The sequence below is a fragment of the Gallus gallus genome, chromosome 5 (genome assembly GCF_016699485.2).
Source record: "Gallus gallus isolate bGalGal1 chromosome 5, bGalGal1.mat.broiler.GRCg7b, whole genome shotgun sequence".
NCBI classification, from domain to species: Eukaryota; Metazoa; Chordata; class Aves; order Galliformes; family Phasianidae; genus Gallus; species Gallus gallus.
The window spans coordinates 9,205,323-9,228,184 of record NC_052536.1 but is presented as its reverse complement, the minus strand read 5'-3'; the positions used below and the strand labels follow the sequence as shown (position 1 = coordinate 9,228,184).

General features: G+C 48.6%; 1 protein-coding gene and 1 long non-coding RNA gene across 2 annotated transcripts; one reads left to right on the top strand and one right to left on the bottom strand.

Annotated features, from left to right (window-relative positions):
• Positions 1 to 35: 35 nt before the first annotated feature.
• On the top strand, positions 36 to 3,303 carry LOC121110967. Its single transcript, XR_005860117.2, has 3 exons — positions 36 to 431; positions 1,391 to 1,488; positions 1,581 to 3,303. It is a non-coding gene; the product is annotated as an uncharacterized LOC121110967 (long non-coding RNA).
• An 8,058-nt stretch (positions 3,304 to 11,361) lies between these two features.
• On the bottom strand, positions 11,362 to 22,269 carry NRIP2 (nuclear receptor interacting protein 2). The gene is made up of 7 exons (XM_420983.8): positions 22,060 to 22,269; positions 16,894 to 17,073; positions 16,583 to 16,665; positions 14,618 to 14,757; positions 14,383 to 14,435; positions 14,196 to 14,293; positions 11,362 to 13,270 (listed from the first exon to the last, which is right to left on the bottom strand). Exons 1-7 carry the CDS (start codon positions 22,231 to 22,233, stop codon positions 13,255 to 13,257), a joined length of 744 nt encoding a protein of 247 aa, XP_420983.4. The 5' UTR covers positions 22,234 to 22,269; the 3' UTR covers positions 11,362 to 13,254.
• Between the last annotated feature and the right edge of the window lie 593 nt (positions 22,270 to 22,862).

The window sequence follows — 22,862 nt, the reverse complement described above, 5'->3', positions numbered from 1 at the left end:
GCCCGTTATTGCGGCCCCCCAGGGAGTTGCGGCAGCGCCGCGTGGTTCCGGGCGGAGCGGGGTTGCGTTGAGTAAACGGCGTTTGTTTAACCGTGTTTTTGTTAACAGGAGGCACAGGCGGCGTTAAGAAGCATACAGGGTTTAACGAGTTAGTAAAAAAGAAGCAAAAATAATAAAGAAGTATGAAATAGAAGCTGGGTCTCGTTTGAAACCATGGACGCTCTCCCAAGGCTTGTCTGCCCGCTGAGAGTCTAAATATAACACCGTCTGTGTCTGCCCGGGGCGCTGTGGGTTCTCAAGCTCTGCCCACGCCCCGTGCTTTCACAAGCACTGCAGAACATCCTCGTCACACGATAATGCAACTGGACACACAACAATGCTTGGGGTTCCGTTTTTTTCTTCGTTAAAAAACAACAACATGGTGTCCCAGGGTGAGTGAGCCAGCCCGGCCCCATCCCATGCCTGCCCCAGGCCTGTCCCATGGGCAGACGTGTCTGGCACAGTACCAGGCACATGGAGGGCAGGGCTGTAATGGGGAGTGATAACAGAACAGCTCTTCTGGCAGCTGTACTACAGCTTTCCATCCTTTTCCCCTCTGTACTCCTATGCTGGTCCTAGCAGGGGTTCCCGCATCATGCCCCTGGTTACTTAAGATGGTGGAGGTGGCTGGGGTTGCTGGCTTTTTGCCTCTAAGATGGCGGAAGTCACAGGGGTACATGCGCTCTGCTACCTAAGATGGCGGAGGAAGCGGGAATGGCCATGTTTGGCTCCTATGTTACATAAGATAGCAGAAGTGGCAGGGTTTGCCCTGTTGTCCCCATGGTTGCTTAAGATGGCAGAAATAGCAGGAGTTGGTTCCTCTTTTTACTTAAGGAATGGTGCTCCTTGCTACTTAAGTAGTGGACTTGGCAGGAGTTGGTGCCCTCTACTTGAGGTGGCAGAAGTGGCAGGGCTTGCTGTGTTGTGCATTTAGTTAAGCTGGCAGAGGTCGCAGGGCTTGGTGCGCCCTGGTACATAAGATGGCGGTGATGGTATCCTTGCTGTGTTACTTAAGACGGTGGAGGTGGGTTTCAGGTCTGTGTTAAGGCTGAGGGAGAAATGAGTGGGGGGGGAGGGGCAGGTGACTTCTCTCTTTACAGTGAGGAGACAGGAAGAATGCAGCACACAACCCTTAGGTCTGCCTGCAGTGCATCCTTTTGACCTACCAAGCCTAGCTGCATCCAGAATTACCCAGGCTTTTGGAACATGCAAAAGATTTGCCTCTATTGTTGACAGCAAACCAAACCTGATCTATGTGGAATGCAACCTCCTGGGCATACTGTCCCTCGGGATAGGGAGCAAATCATGATTACAAGCCAATACCTAAATGCAGTTTATGTATTCTTAACAGGTCCATTGTCAGCTTCATGTAGAGTTTGACAACATGACAGCCTGCCAGCAACAAGTTGGGATAATCCCCTCCAACAAACATGCTGGATACTTTCCAGAGTAAGTGAGGAAACCATTTTGCATAGGTCAAGATTCAGTCACATTTTCCATAATGCTTACAGCAGGGCTTTTTTTTTTTTCTTTTTTTTCAGAAATTTCTCTGTAGTTTGTGAAGTATATGGTGAAGGAACACAGATCACTTGGTGACAGAGAACATATGGACCACATATAACATAACACATACTCATTATCCTAGCTCTTTTCTCTCTCAAAATATATAAAGTTTGTTGTATTCACGCATGCCAGTCTATGGCACCAAGTGTATTTTCTTCATGTAAACAGGCTGTGATAAATTGCAGAACTTACTCAACTGGTTCTGTTAGAGCTAAACTTAACATTCATGTTACTCATCCCTGTAAAGCACGTTATAGATTGGTCAAAAAACACAAAAGTATTGAAACATGTTAAAAGCAATAATAAGTGGCATTCTAAATGAGACTTGCAGGTTACAGATAATCCAGTTTATCCATAACTAAACACACAAGGGCAACTTATACAAATCTTAACATTTTATAGACAGATATGCCTCTGGGAAAATCTCACTGAAACACTGCGGTGTTCCCTATTTTTCATATGCTTGTGAATTATTTCCATCCAAGAACAGTGTTTACTTTCCTTCAGAAGGGCAATAAATGCTCTTCAGAAGGAGCGTTTTCAGATGCAGTCTCTGGAGACCTGGAGAATAAGCAATTTTGAAGTTTTCCCTACTTGGGTAGGAAAACTCCCAAAACCACCTGATGCTGCTAGGACTGGATCCAGCTCGCCTCTTGCACATGAGCCAGTTGCCAAGCCATGAAAACTGCTCACATTTGTTTCAGATTCTCTGGCACATTTCACAGAGGAATATCAGAAGGCATGTTTTAGCTAATTTTCATGTCCCCATTCCCTTGCCTGTTTCTTTTGTCTTTCTTACATCCATTTGCTATCCTAAATGGCTACAGTTGCAACATGGTACCTCATCAAAAGTTGCACTGTTCCCTCTGTCTTTCTTCAGGCTCCATTAAGTGGCTGTAATTTCACAGGAATTAAAAGAATCCTTTACGTATAGATTACTTCTCAATTGTAGTATTATACCTTGTTTTAATACAGTGAATTGTGTGATGCTAACAGTGCATCAGACATCTTAATAAATGAGCTTGAGTTACTATGGAAACACAAAACACCTTTATTTAAAATTCAAGGAAAATTGGCCCTAAAGTCGTGCAGCAAGTATACATCAGATTTCAGCCTTAGCTAAACAATTCATCTTTTGAATGACTGTATCTGCACTGAAAGTGTTTTGAAGCATGAAGGTGGCTCAGTGTCTTCCCAGCCACCCACACTCATAGTCTGTGATTGGCAAATCAACCGCTGAGTTGAAAAACATGCTGAATCTTTAGAAAAACATAGATCAAGTTTTAAGTTGATGTAAATAACGTGCAGCTTCACCGTATATGGAATGCCTCAGTGTAGGAAAAGATTTCTGATAGATTATTATTTTTTTTAACACGCTCAAATATTTCTAATACACAGTTAATAAAAACCCTATTTTAGGTGGCTGAAGCAGCTTTTGGGACCTTCAGACCCTGTGTGGGAGCTTCCTCAAAGCAAGGGGTACCAAAACAAAAAGAAACAGGAGCTTGTGATCCGCAGATTCTTGGTGTAAGAGGGGGTAAACGCCTTTTCTTCTAGAAGAAGAGTCCTTTTACTCCCCAGAAGATAGTAAGCAGTGGTGTCGTGAGATAGATTGATGGATTAATCCTTAAGAAAAAAAAGCTTTTTTTTGAACAATTGGATTTTTGTTTCAGGGGGGTTATTTATTTATTTGTTTTTCAGCATGCCAATATCAAAAGCAGTACTGTGAAATCACTATCAAAATCAAAATTAAAATGTAAAGAGGGTGGTTTTCAGGAAAAGAAGAGCAGAGGAGAGGAGAGGAGAGGAGAGGAGAGGAGAGGAGAGGAGAGGAGAGGAGAGGAGAGGAGAGGAGAGGAGAGGAGAGGAGAGGAGAGGAGAGGAGAGGAGAGGAGAGGAGAGGAGAGGAGAGGAGAGGAGAGGAGAGGAGAGGAGAGGAGAGGAGAGGAGAGGAGAGGAGAGGAGAGAGAAGGAAGGAAGGAAGGAAGGAAGGAAGGAAGGAAGGAAGGAAGGAAGGAAGGAAGGAAGGAAGGAAGGAAGGAAGGAAGGAAGGAAGGAAGGAAGGAAGGAAGGAAGGAAGGAAGGAAGGAAGGAAGGAAGGGAGGGAGGGAGGGAGGAAGGAAGGGAGGGAGGAAGAAAAGAAGAAAGGAAGAAAGGAAGAAAAGAAGAAAGGAAGAAAGGAAGAAAGAAAAGATTAGTCTGTAAAAGGCATATTTGCAGCTGCTCTTCAGCTTTGCAATCTTCCAGAAGGAATGAAGATGGGTTTCTGTCTTCAAGAGAGCTCTTCAAAGATTTATCTGCAGGGTCTGAGCCTTAGTGGAGTACTGTCTGCCTCCTGCACTCCTCACTGACTCCTTAGGAGATAAACCCTCTTCAAGTTAATGCATCTGAGCTCTCACATGTTTTTAACATAGAATGTGCTTTAATAATAAGATCTGCTTTGATACTCACGACAATGAGCAGGCCTCTCGAAACTAAACATTACACTTTTCCATTTGTACAACGTGTTGGATTAGAAGTGTTTTTCGTTATAATTTTGCAGCTTCTGTCATATTTGTCTTCATCACCAGGACTTACACAGCTAGTCCCCCCAGCAGCGAAAGGCACTCCTTTTGATAGTTCCAAGGCTCTGCTTCAGAAGCTCGCTCCAGGGCATGTCCTTTCTGCTCAGTCATCTTATAGATATATTTTATGCAGAGCTTTGTGTTTCCAGGCACTGTATGCACAGAGTATTTGTCTGCCCTTCCTTTTCCATTGAAGCATCCCTTCCAGAACTGCCCTGTCCCCATAGCAAACAATGCACTAAGCCATGTCTTTATTCCTCTTTATTGCGCTGCACTCATTCGCATTCAAATAAGAGTATTTTAAAACCTTTTGTCTAGAGAGTAACTTCATGCAGTAAGTGGTAACAACACTGAACTCAACTGTGTCAAGCAATTGGTGCAGCGTTTGCTTCCCATTCTGCAAATAAATGGGTACTTTGTGTCACTGGGTATCCCTAAGGTTGGGTAGGGCATGCAATACTGACGATAATTTTAATCATTTAAGGTATGATTATTTCTTCCTAACGCAAATTACCATCTTCTCATGTCAGTTTATCCTATTCGCATTCAGAGCTGTCCTGCTTGCACTTCTCGGCTGAGAAAAGCTTTTCATTATCGGTGGTTATATAAAAGAGTAATCTGAAGGGATTATGTAAATGAGTCATTGAATCAGCACTGTTGCAGTCGCTGCCAACGTGAGAGCAACGTGACATTTGCACAGAAGGAAAAATGAAATGAATATGGATTCTCTTCTGTTTATTCCTTATATCCAGTTAAAAAAATTGAAGTGATGGCAGTCCTTGTTGTTATAGCAGCCTTTACTCAGCAGTGAAGTGTGGGAAACAATTAATTACGATGTCAATTGCTCTAGGCTAATGAGAGATTCACCTGCTAGCGTGTTGGTAATCAGCATCTACTTGAATACATTCTGTCACCAGCGCTGGGTCTCTTAAATTGCACAAATTTCTCTCATGAGGCTCTGTCTGGGGCCAAAGCCTAAGTGGCTCTGCTCAGGTTAGCTGATATTCTGCTCTAATGGTCATTGGTATCTGCAGAATGCGAAGAGAAATCGATGCTGGTGGGTGAATGGGGCAGAAGGTTTGCAATAAAAGCAAGCCTTCTAAATACAGCTCATCTCACAGACCCATTACATTACAGTAATGCAACGTAATGGCTGGTGCCTTCCTTTCATAATGGAGGCATTATTTTGCAATCTGCTGGTAGAAGTTATGTAAAACATTTCGTGACATAAATATATGCATATGGAAAGGACAGGCTGGGCAAATTGTGTTTAGCTCTACATTTCTATATTTTAATTGATAGGAAGCAAATGGAGGGAAGTGCTGAAAGAGCTCTGCATTTATTTTATCTTTCTGTTTCAGCGAATCCACTTGACTTTTCTGTGGGCTGTAAGAGTTCAAGGTCCTTCTCTATTAATACAAGGTCAGCCCATCTTCGGGCACACAAAAGCATTATATCAGCGGCAGCTGACTCCCCATATTGCACACGTGGGGAGAATGCAGTGTTATGCATATCATTTCAATTAGTGACATATGTCCTGCTCTTATCAACGTAATTAGTGGTGCGTGGGCCTTCCTTCACCAAAGGAGATATGCTGCAAAGACAAGGAGTAGCAACTTGTGGATGAGAAGGGGCTTCAGCTGATTAACCACAGTCTTTAAGTCCACAGCCCTGACTTCAGCCATTGCAGCATGAAGAACAGCTATTACATTTGTTTATTTAATCCAGCGTTTCTGCACAGCGTGCATAGAAACACCACAGCCAGTGAGAAATATATTAGAGATAATGTAAGGCTGAAGTGGCAGCACAGTTACAGACTTCTCTGTAGTAAACTGTCATAGCTTTTCTCAAACTTGCTTAGCAGAGGGGCTTTAATTAATAACCTCAACACATAACCAGGGAACCCTTTCACATGCTGGCTCCATTTTCTTCCTTTGCCTGCTATTTTGGTCACTTTTCCAGTGCACACACCAAGCGAGCCCTGGATGGATGTGGCCCCTCATTCACACTTCAGTGTCAATAGGAAATGAGGAGCATATGCTCAGCATCTTGCTGGACCAGGCCAGCAGCAGCAATGCAGTTACTCTACAGATGCCTGCTTTAATTAGGGGCTCTTTACTTTGTCAGCAGACCTGGGCAAGTAAAATGAAAGCTTGGAGGCAGTGAGTTGCATTTGGCTTTTTTTCCCCTTTTTTCAGCTAGGATTTTCAGCCTTTCTCAGATCTGGTCATGCCTTTTGCATTTGATTCTATTTCGCTGGTCTCTGTGGTGCAGCATTAATAACATGATTTGTTTATTTATAGATATATCAATCTATATAGCTGTAAGAGCAGGAATCTCTGCATTCCTCTTCACCCAGGTAACCGTTCTTAACCATTGCTTATCCCCAGCAACTACAGCATCACATAAGGTATTTTCTATGGCCATAAAGAAGTTTCTAATAACTCCACTTATGTGGTCCTTCACAGGAGAGGTAAGTTGCATTCGAAGGAGCATTATGCAAAGGGGTTCAGATCCTTCAGAAGACCACAAGTATTGACACTACGGCAGCATTTTGTATTCTTAACTTGTACGCTGGGGTGACGTACACGTTGGTCTACACTCTTTGCCTTCTGCTGCTAATCACGATGGATGCCAAATTAACAGGCAGCTAAAATGTGCAGAAACAGTGAAAATCAAGTGAAATCATCCAAGTAAGCAAGGACTCCAGTAACTGCTCCTTAACCTTGTTTCAGAGGGTTCTTGGATGAGGTTGTGCTTCCACCAAATATGTTTAATATCAGCCCTTTCCCTCTGAGGTCCATGTCTAGGTGCTCACTCGGTTGACGTAAATTCTGCCTTCATTCAGCTCAAAAGGAGTGACACCATTTTCACACAAATGGAGACTCTGGCCCTTCGGATTTCATTCAGATCAGATCTCAGCTGGGGAAAACCTGATGGCTGGCCCTCCTCGTGCAGCTGAACAGCATTGATTTTGTGCCACCGCACTGCCAGAGCTCGTGTGGAAGACGAGGTGCCCTAGTTGCATCGTTCCCATGACAACACTCTGCAAAGCAGCTCCCTACCAGCTTCCCTGGCTGCTTCATTACATCTGACAGCCGTGTCAGAGAGCAACTTCCAACCCCAGTCAGCGCCTCTTCTTCCAATTAACAAGAAGTGTTTTATGAGGAAAAAAAAAAGTCTGTTTAAAATAGCGGTGTTCTGATTGTCAGAGTACAAAACACTGAAGCTCCCCACCACCCAAACACGGAGAGCACCACTGGGTTTAGTTTGCTGCTTTACACTGTGCACTGCTATTCAGTAAGTTAATTGGGAATGACTTCTGGTTTCGCTCCAGGGTCTGCGTTTGTTTTCGTTGGTGCTGGGTACAGTGTGCCTGTTTCTTCATCTGTGCTGAAGTGAATTAAGATATAAGAGAACTTCAAGGAACTCCTGATTTCATATACTGGAAGGCGATGACTTGCTGGGATTAATTATAGCAGAGAGGAAAGTCTGGTTTTGTTAGGGACGAGCATCATCCCAAAAGCTGCACACCTCCTGACTGTGCCTAGCAATGAGGCCTTGGTGAGCACAGCAGAAGCCCAAAGGGCCAAACGCAGGTGAGTGAGGCCAGGGGCTCTGCAGGCTGTAGCGTGGGGAGTTAACACTCGTGGAATGAGAAATGAGGAGCATATATATGAGTTCAGGGCATTGAATTTGGGTGACAGTGGTGGAAACGAGCTGAGATTTCCCGTCTGCCAGTCCAGCACAGTGCTATAATGAGATGAAGGAACATTGCAGCTGTGGCAGTGAGCCAGGCCCCCCACACGCTGTAGCCCTTTGAGCATCACTCATGTAGTGATGCTTCCACAAAGCCGTCCACAAACCCAGTGCAAAGCTGCCCTCACCTCTCCCAGCTCTGCACAAGGTGTTTCCTGCACCACATCAGAGGGCACTGGAAGGCCCTTGTATGACAGCACATCGTCTCTCCTAGGCATATTCTCCACCAGCAGTGGCCAAGCTCATTTTGCCCTGGCTGCTGTGGCTGGGTGCTTAGAAAGCAGCCTGTATGCTGTTAGCTCAGGGTGCCCAAGCTCCCAGGCAGCCCCCTGTGCCTCTTGCTGACTGCAGAACACATACTTTGTGTCTCTGCATTATTCAGCGTTGTCTGGCCCAAACATCTCTGTGAGCTCAGCAGTAGCCTGCACATTACCTTTCACTTAATTCAGTTACTGGTTAATCTGCTATGCTGTTCTATTTGATCTGAGCCTCAAAGAACAAACCACGTGTGCTGCAAATTACACGATGTCCATCCTTAACTTCAAGCAGGTGCTGAGGAACAATTAGATCACTGTCTGCAGGAGCTGCCACTTAACTAAGAAAAGACAACGCTAAGTAAGACAGATGCAGAGAGAGCCCAAAGATTGCTCACACTGATAATGAAATATTAATCAAACATCATTAGCAGTCTGCAGAGAGCACAGTACATCATGTGCTTCTGGGCGTCTTCTGCCAGCTGAGAGCACCCACCAAAGGCCCCTCACATCAGGAGCAGAAAGCAGCTCTGCAGCTTCAAGGAAAAGATGGAAATGTGGAGCGTTTTCCAGGCTGAGTGATGTGGCTTCTACACCCACCCAAGTACAGCTGGCGTTTCAGACAGGCAGCACTGTGCCCACAGAGGAGCAGAGGGCAGGGCTAATCATTGACTGTGTTTTCAGATGGATTATTTTGCACGCTGCTTTTTCTGCTCAAGCCTCCTTCATTCTGCTCTCCTGTCTGCCTTCCCCCCCTAGCCACAACGCCCTCATTTTAATTCATCAGCCTGGAGAGTGAGTCAGTTCTGTTTATATGGTGCCTATTGGAGCCCTGACTGGAGCAGTCCCCTACACAGGATCTTCTCTCCTTCTTAATTGGAAGGCACGGAGCAGGTTACTGGAAGGTGGCTCATGGCTGTAATACCACACAAAGCAGTGGGCAGAACGCAACGTGATCTCGGGTGGAACAAATTTTTGTCTAGGAGAATGCTAAGCTGTAAATGCCAAGTTGATCAACCCTCATACATAATTTGCTTCTAAAACTACGTGGCCATCTCCTCTGGGAGGAACAAAATCCTATTTTTGCCTTCTGTGAGCCTGAAATGTCACTGAAGCCTGAACCAGGAGGCACCATAATGCTTTCAGTACAGAAACACTCTGTGAGTAAAGAGTTTAAAACCCACAGATTTCCTCTTTGAACCCTCAGACCAGGACAGCACACAGGGGCACCGTGCCCTGCTGTATTGGGTTCCCAGCCCCTCACACTACTACCCAATGCCCCTTCAGCGTCAGCTCTGAGCCATGCTTTGCCCCCTTCGAGGCTCTCTCCCTTCCTCTGTAACCTGCACAAGGACCAACAAAACCCTGATCTTTCCCTGCATCCACGTCTCTGCTAACCTGAATAAAAGCAGGTCGATGGGCTCACTGTGCTCACGCTGAACCTCGTACTCTGCTCAGGTACACCCATTGGATGTGTAGGGAAGAACAGTGAGTCACTCCCAAGAACATTTTTCCTTTTCTAATTAGTAGCCAGAGCCGCCCACTGTGGCCCAGTTCCTCACACAGAGCTGTTTGCCCTTGGAGCTCTCACGTGCTCCCTATGAGTCAGTGTGTTTTGCAGTGACGGAGTGCTGATAACTCTCCATGTTCTCCATCCGAGCTGTTTGTGGAGGAACAAAGCACTGGGGTTTATAGTAACACATACAAAAACACGTTTGTTTGTTTGTTTGTTTGTTTGTTTTCTCATTGAGAACATCATTCTCCATACTGCCATTTAAGCAGTCCACTTCCACATTGCCTTGGCCTGCATTGCCATGAAGGCACTCTGCAGTTGGGAAGACCTGGGATACGAGGCAGCAGCTGCAGGCCATGGGTGCCACTGTCAGCTCCTCTTGTGTCCCCCAAGTGGTTCTCCTGGTGTGACATCCTGTTACTTGTGAGCCCCTGGTATTTTTAAGCTCTTCCGTGCCTTCCCTCCCACTTTGAGGAAGTGGCAGCACCACTCCAGTAGCAAAATCAATAAATCAATGGCCTTTTCAGCTATAGCATTTCTAATGAAATGTCACCGATACCGGCAGCGCCGTCTCTAGGAGTCTTAATTTGCCATCTGCAATGTGGTTATTAACAGAGGAGGAAGGGGAGGAGATCAGCACACGGTGACACACTTGGTTACTGCCAGAGAATCAGGAAACCCGGTTTGAGGGGAAGATGCACATCTGTTGAAAAGCAGAACAGCAATGTGCAAAATACCTGAAAGTGAAGTCAAGTGGAGCCTTTCATGCTGGGAGTAAGATATGGGTGTACCCCAGGCAAGCCCAGTGCAGCCCCTGCAATGCTCTTCCATAGGAACTGAGTGAGTTTTGGTGATGCCCCATAAAACAAACCAAGCAACGGCCCTAAGACACATCTGTATGGAAATAAGTCATCTGGTTATTTGCTTCTGAGACACATGAATCACCTTTGTTTTCACAACACATTGAGCATCACGGTATCATCAGCGCAAAAGTACTAGAGAAGCCCATCAGAAGGACATCCCTAGAGCACTATTAGAGAACAGATTGTGCCTCAGTTAGCTTTGGAGAAATGCCCCAGTGAGTCTCCTCTCACCAGCTGTTCTCCTGGTAGGGGCTACAGAAAGCTTTTGGTGGAACTCAGCATGGTACAAAATGCTTGTGAATAGCATTGCTGTAGAGTTGAACCAGTAGTGTCCACAGTGATCCCACTGCGACGGGAAGGACTTGCCATGGCAGCACCAAGGCATAAAGTCATAGAATCATTAAGGCTGGAGAAGGCCGCTGAGATAATCTAGTCCAACCACTGACCCATCTCCACCACGCCTAAAGTGGCTCGCATTGCCCCAAAGAAGCAGACCAAACACAGCAGAAGCAAACTCATTTTTTCAAAGGACATAGCAGCACCTGCTGTGTTTCGTGCACCCCCTGGGAGGGAGATGCCTGCTAGCAGAAGGCTGCACCTCCAAATGCTCCTGCTTCACCATGAACACGCTGTGTGCCATTTCACCCGCTCATTCTGTACTGCTGGTCTCCATGCAGTGTGAAACCCATTCCCGACAATCACAAAAGCACCACAGAACCCCATCAGGAAAAGATTTAAATGAACTCTATTCTCAGTAGATAAGTGCGGGGAAAGCAAATAATTGCCGTATCCAGGGTACAAGCAAATAAACAGCAATAACAATTAAACTTTATTTAGATTTAATTTGACATTTAGCACAGTAATAAGCACAGAAAGAAGTACCAAAATACCAAACTCATAGCATAGAAAATAATCAAATATATTTCATATTTAGTGAAGTCTCTCTGCAGCACATCGGTGGGACTGCCCTGGGCAGCTCAACCATGTATATATGTACATAGAGCTGTGTTATATAAAATACTGTATGTAGAGAAAGCACTGAAACTTACCACCAAAATAGAAAATAGCTCAAAATTCAGATACGCTGGATTTGGTAGTAATACTCAATACTGAGAAGAGGTTTGAGCTAACTGCAGGAGGTGAAGCTCCAGCTGCAATGCTACCACAGGCTTGGGATGTGCCATGGGGCACAGCTAGGACTGGCCAGTGGGACAGTGCTGCAGGAGCTGCCCTCCCACTGCCACAGCACACAGCCAGCGCAGATCTGCCTGCAGTGGGCTCACCATCCCACATGAGTGGGTGCAGAACTTCACCAGGGTATTACTGCATTTTAAAGATGCCCCTTCAGCAGATGGCTGTCATTAATTCCCATTAGCTTTTTAAAATTTAGAAGGCTGCTTTTGCAGCAGGTCAAGCTCTTCCAAGCAGTACACTACGTTTGTTCTGGTTTCCAAGCAAGCAGCCCATGAAGTAGCAACCAACATTGGTGCTATGGCATAGCAATGCCAAATGGAATACTTGTCCCACAGGAATTCCCCCTTGCCCTGAGGGAAGTCAAGGTTAGTGTTGTAGAATCCCAGATGATTTGTAAATAGGTATAAAACTGTGGCATTCCTGTCAGCAACACTGAAGTACAACTGGAGCCCCAAACACAAAGAAGCGCTGAGCCAGGCTGCTGATGTTTTACAGGCTGGGAGAGCCAGCAGAGCCGTGGTTCATCAGTGGACCTGTGAGGCACTCCATCTGCTCTCTTCCATCAAATCATAGAATCATTAAGGTTGGAAAGGACCACTAAGATCATCTTAGTCCAACCATCAACCCATCCCCACCATGCCCACCAACCCATGCCACTCAATGTGACATCTACCCTGTTCTTGAACACCTCCAGGGATGGTGACAATGTGCTTTTGTGCTCGTTTGTTTCCTTGGGGCACAGCACAATGATTAATTTCCCTGCCTACTCCCACTGGGAAGGCAGCTGAGAGCCCTTTAGGGACATTCCCAGTGGAGGGGACAGCCATGCAGCAGGTACCGGAGGATGCTCCGAGCAGGTGGCTGCAGAGCATACCCCTGAGCCCTTCCAAGCAGCACTCCTGTGCTACAACCATGCAGCCCTGCAGAGGCCTTACCCAAGGGTAATTTAGTGATTGCTCCTTCTCGTCAAGCCAGCAGTTGTGTCCCCAATTACACAGCAGCAATGCCACGGCTAACAGGATGTACGATAATTCATAGATGGCATCAGCGTTGTTACTGTACTATGAGTAACCTCCCGGTAATGGCCCTTTGAATGTGACAGTATCAATTAAGCGAATATAAATGCTTAGCCTCTGGAAAAATCATTAATAAAAATTTCATTCTGATAGCCTCTAATCACTGCTAAGTACAATTACTCATGTGAGGCCACTATAAAAATTAGTTTTCTCATCAGAAGAAATTCTAAGGTTTTCCCAACTGTTCGTAATAAAGAGAGCACTATAGAAAAGTCCAGAAAATAAGCACACATTTGTTTCTCAAAACCCAAAGATAAACATGACAATATCTCTAAGGTACTGGCTACTGAACAGGTTTCATTTAGCTATACTCAAGCCGTAGCCTCATGTAAATATTTTCAAGCAGCGCATTGCTGTTTCGTTTGGAACAGCTGCAGAGGATTTCTTTGATGTTGAGCTCTCGTGTGGGGATGGCATTTCCATTTTTCTCTATGCTTCCAAAGTGCTGAAACAGGAAGGAAAATATACTTAATATAATCTGGTTTTGCATGAGGAAAAAAAAAAAAAACAACTGCCTTGAATGCAGCAGCGAGAAATAATTCATAGCTGTAGATGCGACAGAACTGCTGGAATCCTCTCTTATTTGTATTTCAAAGGAGATGGGGAAGCAGCCCACGTTGTGCCCCACAGCCAGCCCAGGGCACACCGGAGTAGTCACCCACAGGGTGGGCGGCACAGATTCATCTTCCTGCAGGGACAGAAAACTGAAGCTACAGCAGCCAGGGGCGAAGTGGGAAGAAGAGGCAATGCCGCTACCTCCAAGCAAGGTCCCTCCTGTGCTTTGTAAAATAGCCACATGGGTTTGTTTGCTGCTCTTGGTAAATACTGTCAGGAAAAATGTTTGTTTGGGAATGCTCTCAAGGCAGCACTCAAAGAGCCCTCCTAATGACCTCAGTTCATGCTCAGAGGCACTTCCTTATGCATGCTTTGGCAGACACCCCCTTTACAGTGCAATAGTTACTGGAGAAAAAGCAGAAGCTGGAAAATGCTGCTGGAAAACCTGCGGGCTCTGGTAGAGAAGAGGAAGGGAAGGCTCTGGGGAGACCTCATTCTGTCCTTCCAGTACTTGAAGGGAGCTTATGAGCAGGAGGGGAACTGATGTTTCACACGGTCTGATAGTGGTAGGACAAGGGGGAATGGCTTTAAACCAAAAGAAGGGAGATTTAGGTTGATTGTTAGGAAGGAGTCCTTTACTCAGAGGGCGGTGAGATGCTGGCACGGCTGCCCAGAGAGGCTGTGGGTCCCCCATCTCTGGAGGTGCTCAAGGCCGGGTTGGATGGGATTCTGGGCAGCCTGAGCTGGTGGCTGGCAGCCCTGCTCCCTGCAGCAAGGTCCCCTGCTCCCACAGCCACACTCCCCAGCACACTTACTGCTCTCCTGCCCCAGCGCCAACGCTGTCCACAAACGGGATTTCCTCCCTCTCCGTCTTGCCCAGGACAAGATGGTGCTTCTCCAAGTTTATGACACACTGCAAATAACAAATGCCTTCATGTAAGAGGGAAAGCCGCAATTCAGTAGTCTCCAGCACGGGCAAAAACCCTGCAGGAAAACCTTTACCTTCAGGGACTTCAGTGTCTGCAGGCCAAAGGAGAAGGGTTTCTCACTGTCTTCTGAAAAACAGGAACATCCGTATTTATACAGTCAGAACCATCCTTCCCTGACGGCTGCCTTGCTAAGTAAGACCCACTCAAGAAGCGGACTGAATAACTCTTGAAGGGGAGCAATTCAATCCTACTTGAACTGTGCTGCGTTCCCAAGGTTCCCAAGTTCCCATACCCACAGTGGCACTCACCCACCACGAGCGCTGCGCACTCCACGCGGAGCGCTCCCACCGCCAGCACCAGGCGGTCGATGCGGCCGATCACCCTCTCGCTGTGTGCCAACGAGATCTCCTCCTCCTCACTGGGGAGCACTTCCAGGCGTTCCCTCAACCTGCACGGTGGAAACACTTCTGACGTGAAACAGCCACGGGGCAGCCCCTCCGGGAAGGAGCAAACTGCGTTTGAAGGGTGCTCAGTTGTGGAGTGCTCTCAGCTTGTTCCTATTTGCAGGCTGCTATCAGAAGGCGCACTCCTAGCTGGTTTGCTGTGCTGTTCTGCCTCTTTTTCTTTTAACCTGAGGAATCTTTTCTCTGTCTTTCCCCAAGAGTTAAGAAGTGGCTGATCTAAAATCGCTTCTAATTTAGTGTTGGTGGAAGCAAGTGATGTTCCATGTTTCCTTCCGTCAGCTGAGCTAACAGCACTGTCCCCAGGAGAGATTTCTTCTCTCAAGAACTGTGCTGACAGCTTTGGTTTGTCCTTTAAACTGAACTGGAACCTGATGGAGAGCTGGTCAGAGACAGTAACATCTCACTCACATTGAGGCTGTGTTTACTGCTGGCTGTTCAGAGGCAGAGAAGCCAGCGCTGAGGCTGGGATCTCCTGCAACATTGAGCACTAGGACCAGGAGAGGCAGCCAAGAGAACAGCCCAGGTCCCCTCCATCTCTTCACTTAGGGGCTGGCCTGTCATTGCTGCCAGGAGCACACCAAGGAGGAGTTCAGGGGCTCCTGGACCCTGAGCTGGCTTCTTTTGGCCCCAGGTGAATTGGAGTGTCTTTATGGGGGCAGTCATTTCCCAGAGCCTTTCTACAGCTCCAGGGAAGGCACGCAGCCTCTGGCTGTGTTCTCTTCCCCCTGTGCTCTCAGCACATCTCTTCCTGCTGTGCCCCAGGGTTGGAGTTAAGTTGACTCATGTTTTATCACAGCTGCACGCATTGGGCTGCTTTGAAGCAAGGCGTGCTGGAGCAATGCCTGGTGTCACACAGGGCCCACCATGGCAAAGGCAGAAAAGCCCGGAATCAAAGCTTTGGTTTTAAGCTGCTTGGTTAATCTGCCTTCAGCTTCTGTCACCTCAAAATATAAACAGCAAGGGAGCAGCAGGAAGCTGGGGAAAGGCAGCAGTGTTGCAAAACTGGCACAGGGTCTGCACGAGTAACGTGAGCAGCATGCAGGCCGTCACAGACCACCAGCATGCAGCTGGGACACACTGAGCAGCCCATGTGGTATCCTGCAGGGGTGAGACCTCTCCGCTTGCACTGCTATTAATTGAGAAACTAGACCGAGTTGCTTCACAGTTTGGAGTAAATGCAGCCACATTCCAACTGCTATTGTGCAAAGAAGTAATTAGGGTTTTGACAGAAGGGGTGTCTTTCACCTGTGGCTGTGCAGCAGTGCTCAGGCAGCAAGAGCAATTGCTTTTTACGCAGTCATTGCAAGTTAGTGATAAAAAGCAGTGACTGCATGGGAAATAAGCGCTCAAAACTCCCCAACGCCTGTCTCCACTCTCTGAGATCAGTAGGAGCTTTGCTGCCAACAGCTATCAATCCATTCCTAACATCCCTTCCCTTCAGCAGGGAGAAGTCTGTTCCTGGGAGCAGCACCAGACACCTCATTCAGAGCACTCAGCCACATATCTGCTTTATAACCAGAGCTGGAGTGAGTGTGGCCAGCAGCAATGCCCAGCCTTTGCGGTGCTACAGAGCTAAGCTGGGCCCCAAGAGCTTCACTTTCTTCCAAGGACACAGAAGGCCAGAGAGAACTTTGGTTCTTTCACCAGAAGCACAAACAGGCACTGAAAAAGTACAAGTGCATTCAAAGCTCTGAATGGTGCTTTCAGAAGCTGATCGGTTCGGTACCAGTACCTTTCCATCCCAGCTCCCTGCAAGGCCATCTAAATACAACCAGGTTGTGATTTGGTGCTGCAGCAGCAGGTCCTTACCCCAGCCGGTCCAGGCAGGCGGCTGACATCAGGTTGTGCTGTGAGCCAGTGTCCACCACGGCCTTCAGCTCCTTCCCGGCACACTGCGGAGAGCAAGCAGAGATGGGAGACAACGTACAGGAGGGAAGGAAGACTGCAGGAACACCGGGGTTTCCTCACACCAGCTCATCCCTTGCTTGTTCCCTCCAAGCCGTGGCTCAGGACACGCTCTGCCACATGCACAGGACCCAGTGCAGCACACGAGAGCCTGCTGTGAGGCTATCAGAAATAAAATGGGGGGATAGGGGAAGCAGCAGGGTGGGGAACGTTACCTGGCAGCTCACCACCAGGAGCTCCTCATCCTCCACGCTCCTGGAGCTCCCCAGTTTGGCTTGGTTCAGCCTGCTGCTCTGTGCTGGAGCATCACTCTTCGAGGCCCAGCTGCCCCGGCTGCCTCGCAGCTTTGATAGGTTTGTCTCCATCAGGCGCCTCTGCAGGATGTTGTGTGGTTGCTTTAAGGACACGCAAAGAAAGAGCGGAGCAAAGTCAGGGGGAAGCTACGCAGTGACACGCATTGCCAACCTGCCTGCTTTCTCCTCTGGTGCCTGTGGGCCTGCTCTCGCAGCAGGGCTGCCCCAAAGCCTCTTCTCAGGACGACTGGGAACTTTCCAAACTTCCAGGCTACGTGGATTCCTGCTGGGCTGCACCCATTTGTTTTTGCGCCAGCCCCGGCTAACCTGGCTTTGAGTAAAGAACACCACTCTTTTCTTGGAGAGAAGCGCGCTGCCTCTCAGTATCTCCTCCGACTGCTTCCCCAGATGCCTGTTTTATATTTAATGCTCGTCATGGATGGATGCACACACACTGCTGGAGGTGAAATGACTCCACTTGATTATCTGCTCACTTCTCCGCCTGGCTGAGCCCCCCCCTTATGCTTGCTTTTCCTTGTCATTTCCATTTGTCCATGTAAGACCTTTCTACTCGCTCATTCTTGAATTTCTTGCATTCAAATTAAATATGCCCATTTTACAGACAGCTGCAGAAGCATCTGAACTGGCAAACCCCCACGTTCTGAAGGAATTTCAATGGGATTAGGATAATTTTGAGAGCCCGGTGCTGTAGTTCCCCAAATTAGGCAGCACGCGCCCTCACGCAGTGCCTCATCTGTAACATATCTCAGGCAGCATGTTAAATAACAGTGCTCACAGGAGGCTAATGCAACTTGGCATCTCCTAAAATAACTGCAGCCACGTTGGTGCTTCAGATCCCACTGCTGGCATAGCACCAGTGGTCAGGCTGGACTTGAGTGATGAGAACACGTATGGCATTAAAAACATCGGTAGCTACTGGGACGCATAAGCTCCTTTTCACTGTTTTTCTGCATACAATTTGTCACTTGACACGAGATTTCTTTATCATTTCCAGCTGCAGATGCTGTGTCTGATCGGCACACTTGAAAGCGTATCTTGCATAGGGGATATAATGGACCTGGATGAAGTGCCCACTGGATGGAAGCCCGCCCATCACTCATCGGTCACCGCCTTACACCCAGACCTGCCCAGATGTATTTGGGATTGACCAACACTTCTGCATGGCCATCACTCAGAACAGTCTGGGTCTTCTTTTGACATGGCCAGCCTAACTCACGTTGCCAGAGCCCTTTGACAGAGCACGCTGGAAAGTCACCATGCATTCATCGCTATTCTGACTGCTATCTACCCTCAACTTCAGCCTACGCATTTTTTACTCCATGCTCACCTACGGGTGTACCGCTGGGCTTTCTTAAGCCCTGGATTTATGATGCCTATCTGGGATCCATCACCGTAAGGAAAACACCCAACATTCAGCAAACATGAGTTACACCACCAATTTTGTTGACTCTTGTTCTTCGGAAAGCAACAGCGCACGCTGCCTCCAAAGGGGGCAAATGTGGCCTCGTTGTGCTCCACTACATAAATAATCTCGTAGAAGGGATTGAAAAGGTTCCCTGCAGCACCATTCTGTCTTAGGCTATTAATTAGTTAGCTTTAGCTTGTGTTTCCCTTGAATCTTCTGTGCAGCAAAGTGAGGGGTGTTAGTCACAGAGATGACTCAAGTGATGGATATGAACATGGCGAGCAGATAACGTGCCAGGGGACATTTGCAAACGTGCATTTTGCTGAAAACCTGCAGTCAGAACCTTTATGGGAGGGAAGACCTCCTTGGTGACAGATCCGGAAGCCAGCAGCATGCTCCCTTAGCTCAGGTCAGCAGCGCACACAGGACCAGCGTGCCAAGTCATCCAGGTTATTGGTGCTGCCTTTCTACATGCCGCACAAAGCTGCTGAGGGCTTTATAAAAGAATAAAGTGTTACATACCACTACGCACATAGAATAATATAGGTTGGTTCCTACTATCATTCAGAAAAAAATATCAATACAAACCAGGACCTTTTTCATAAAACATCTCCCTTTCCATCCTTGAGACTTTGCAAACACCTACAATCCCCAGAGAAGTTGGAGTAGAAACACAAAAGAAATGAGCGGAGACACCTGGTGTTGCTGAACCTATTTACCACTGTCTGTCAAAGCCATAAATAACTCAGTCCAGCTTTGTTCCTCTCTAATTTATAAACAAGTATGTCAGTGCAGCTTGCAGTGTGCGTGTCTTTGGCAGCATCTCACTGTTTGGGCTTCGGGACCAGGGGATGACAAGGGCTGTCACAGCAATTTCACTCAGGTGAAGACGAATATCAGGCAGATGCCAGCCCCCCCTTCCCCTCACCACTCAGAGGTACACATCTGCACAGGAGGTGCATCTCTGAGGGACCACTGCAGGCCACAGAGCCCTCGTCACCGCTGATGGCCACTGTAAGGCTCGCCCTGAAAGGAGGTGACATTAAGTTGATGATGTCTGTGCTTGGCCAGAGCGGGTCACTGCTGATGGGTAGGGCTTGGAGCCCTGCTTTGCACAGAGAGGAATCTGGGTGCTCGGCCCTGGGGGCTGACTGCCCCTGTGCTTCTGCTCAAGTCAGGAGGAAGCAGACAGCTTCTGCTGAGCCCCGTGGGAAAGGAGAGACCTCCTGCGTCAGAACGAGCCGGTGCCTCTCGAACAAGAAGCAGGAGGGCTGTAAATCAGAAAATAATCTACACAAGTTGGAAGGGCAGAGAGGAAAAATTCTGCGTGCTGTAGCAGGAAAACAAATCACAAAAGATACCAGGAAAGCAGATTTCCCTTCCCTCTTTTTTCCCTGGCTCTCCTCAGCCCGTCCTCTCCCCAGCCACTACCCGTGCTGGGCCAGCCATCCCCAGCTCTGCATCTCCAGGCACTCATCACCAACCCCCACTGCAGGCAGCCACCCCAGAGACTGACCCATCCATCCCCACACCTGTGAGATGCTGTCTCTTCTCTACTGCTGAGGCCGATGGAAAACCCCTTCTCAAAGCAGTGCCACAGCAAGGTGTGTACCACTGCTTCCATCAGTGCTTCCCCAGCCTCAGGGATCCCCTGTTCCTCCAGGGTTATGCTCTGGCACAGGCTGCCCAGGGAGGTGGTGGAGTCACTGTCCCAGGAGGTGTTCAAGAAACATGTGGGTCTCAGGGACGTGGGTTAGTGGGAACAGTGGTGTTGGGTTGGTGGTTGGATTAGAAGAATTTAGTGGTCTTTTCCAACTTTAATGGTTCTATGACACCTCCTGTAACATCCCAGAGGCCATGCCACGTCCTCTCAAAGCAGTGCTCGCTGCCATCCTGGCAAAGTACAGTGCTGGCAGCACTGCTTTGCTGTGATGTGACCCATGGCAGTGATCTGAAGCTCATAGCACCAGCTTGGCCTCGTGTCTTCTGTGGTGCTGCAAATGGGCTGAGTGTGTGCCGGTGCTGTCACTTTGCAGATTCCTCATCTGTGGCACGGAGCTTGAGACTGTGGCTAGGACAATCCCCGGACAAGCATCTGCTGTCCCCTGCTGTGGCTGTGGGACAAGGTGGCTTTGCAGTGGAGTGACCCATAACAGCTCAGCTCTCATCCCATCCCGGTTGGAGACACACCACAGCCAGAGGAGCCGGGGACAGGCCACGTGCCTCCACCATGCTGTACTCCCTCCAAGGACATGGAGGGGATCAGGAGCCACGCGCTGCCCTGGGGCCACATAAGGAGCAGGAAGGGCCCACTTCTCTCAGCCCCACATCCGACGTGAGCGATGGTGCCTGTCTGCACTGAAAACAAAGCCATGACACTGGTGGGACCCCAGCAGCCACAGCAAGGAGCTCTGTGCTGACTGCAGTGCTGGGGCCAAACCTGGCCCTGGGGACAGTGGGGACAATGACCTCATGTCTTAGCACCCCTTCCTCCTGCTACCTGTTGTGTTCCTCACCCAGGTGTGGCAGAAGCCCCAGGGTTTACAGCCCTGCATGAGCTGTGACAAGCTGTTCAGACTCTGCAGATAACAGCAATAACCACGCTAGCACGCTCTGAAAGTCACTGCGTAGCTCCCCGACAGATAACTGCAGCTCTATGTGACTTGGCATAGCTCCTTTCAAGCCCTCCTCCCGCCAGGAGCTACAGCTCCCTACAACTGCAGAGCGTTTGGGATGGCAAAAAATCACTTCCAGGCAGCAATGCAGAGAACAGCACGCTCATTGAGCTCATCTCACTCAGAGCTGAGACTGAGCCAGCTGAGCAGAAAGGCCGTGATGGGATAATATCAACCCGCTAAAAGTAAAGGTTCATCTTTCTCAACGAACACGTATCTACTACTGAAATATACATATGTAAATATATATATAGTTCCTTGCAAGGTGCAAGAATTAGGGCAGAGATTTAAAGAAGCAGTAGGATGTTATTTCCCAGACTTTGCTTCTTACATCAGAACTTTTGCTGTCACATTGAAGTACGATTCCCGTGAAGGAAAGCTCCAACATTCGTGCACGTCATTATGCACAGGAGCTCTGCAGCCCCTGGACGTGCTGGAAGAGGTGGTATATCAGCTGCAGGATCACAGGGATCGTGGCACACGTATATATTTAAAACCTAGGACTGAGTTTCCTCATGAAAATCAGATGTGCATCAGCTGCTATCGAAGTGCAGTCTGACAGTGTGATACCCGTAAGTACGGCTGCACCTCTCGGGGCCTTTCATGATCACGTTGCACGTACATCTGCACCGCAGAGCACTATGTATGTACGTATGGTATGAAGCCATTTTGATTTACTCTGCTCCTGAGGGGATTTTTGCACGGAAAGCAGCACCCCATTTTCTGACGTTTGTGTAAAGGCCAAAAACGAAACAGCTCTCAGCTCCCAGCACAGACATCTGAAAGCACCACTGGCGAACAGCAGCCCCTGGCGATACCCAGCATCGCATTCCCACTCCCTCTCCTTCACGTACATTCCTATATCCATTTCCCCAAGCAAGCAGCTCATCCTGTTAACAGTAAAACAGCACGAAAATAAACCTCCCGCCTGCCCCTAAAACTTCCTCAGCGCCCTCATTTGCTCTCAGGAAACGCGGTAAACCTTACGGTGTCCTTGGAAGTCCCCAGTTTCTTCAGCCCATCCAGGGGCAGGAGGTCCGCAGAGTCCTTGTGAATGAACTGCACCGCCTGCTTCATCCTCCTCTGCTGGCGCAGCGAGGCGGCCTCCCGGATCTCCACTTCTTTCCTCGTCGGCTCCGTCAGAACGCCCGAATAGAACATCTTGCTGCCGGCGTGCAGCTCCCGCAGAGCCGGAGCGGGAGGCGATGCGCTGCCTGCGCTTTATAGCCCGGGAGCCGTGACGTGGGGAGCCCAGCAGGTGCTCCAGCCCCGCCAAGGAGGGCCGGGGCTCAGCGCGACGCGTTGCACACGCAGCTCAGGGAATAACGGGCGCCGTTCCTCCCCGCTGCCTCTCCCGACCGCAGGGCGAGCCGCAGGCAGTGCTGCCGGCAGCGCTCCGGGCTCCTGCTGGGAGCCGCACCGCTGGGCCGGCCGGCCGGCACCGCGCAGCAAAAGGGGATGGCAGCTGCGTCGGAGCTCAGCCGCTCCTCACAGCACCTCCGCGAGGCGGGGAGAGGGCAGATGAGAGCGCAGGATGCGATAAAACACGGACGGGCTGTTTTGCAGCCTCACAGAGAGGCTGTTACGCAGGAGCTGACACGAGCGCCCACCGAACGGTGTGTAGCAGGAAGACCAGGACAGCAGGCTGGAGGGGTTGTAATTTTTTCTCCCTATGCCGACTTGGCTTAGCAGGCAACAGGAGCACTGTTCTGCTATGGGTACGTGCACTGATGGGTTAAACACACCCGATTTGTCACTGGGGGAACTGCCTGGCGATCCCTCACCTGATT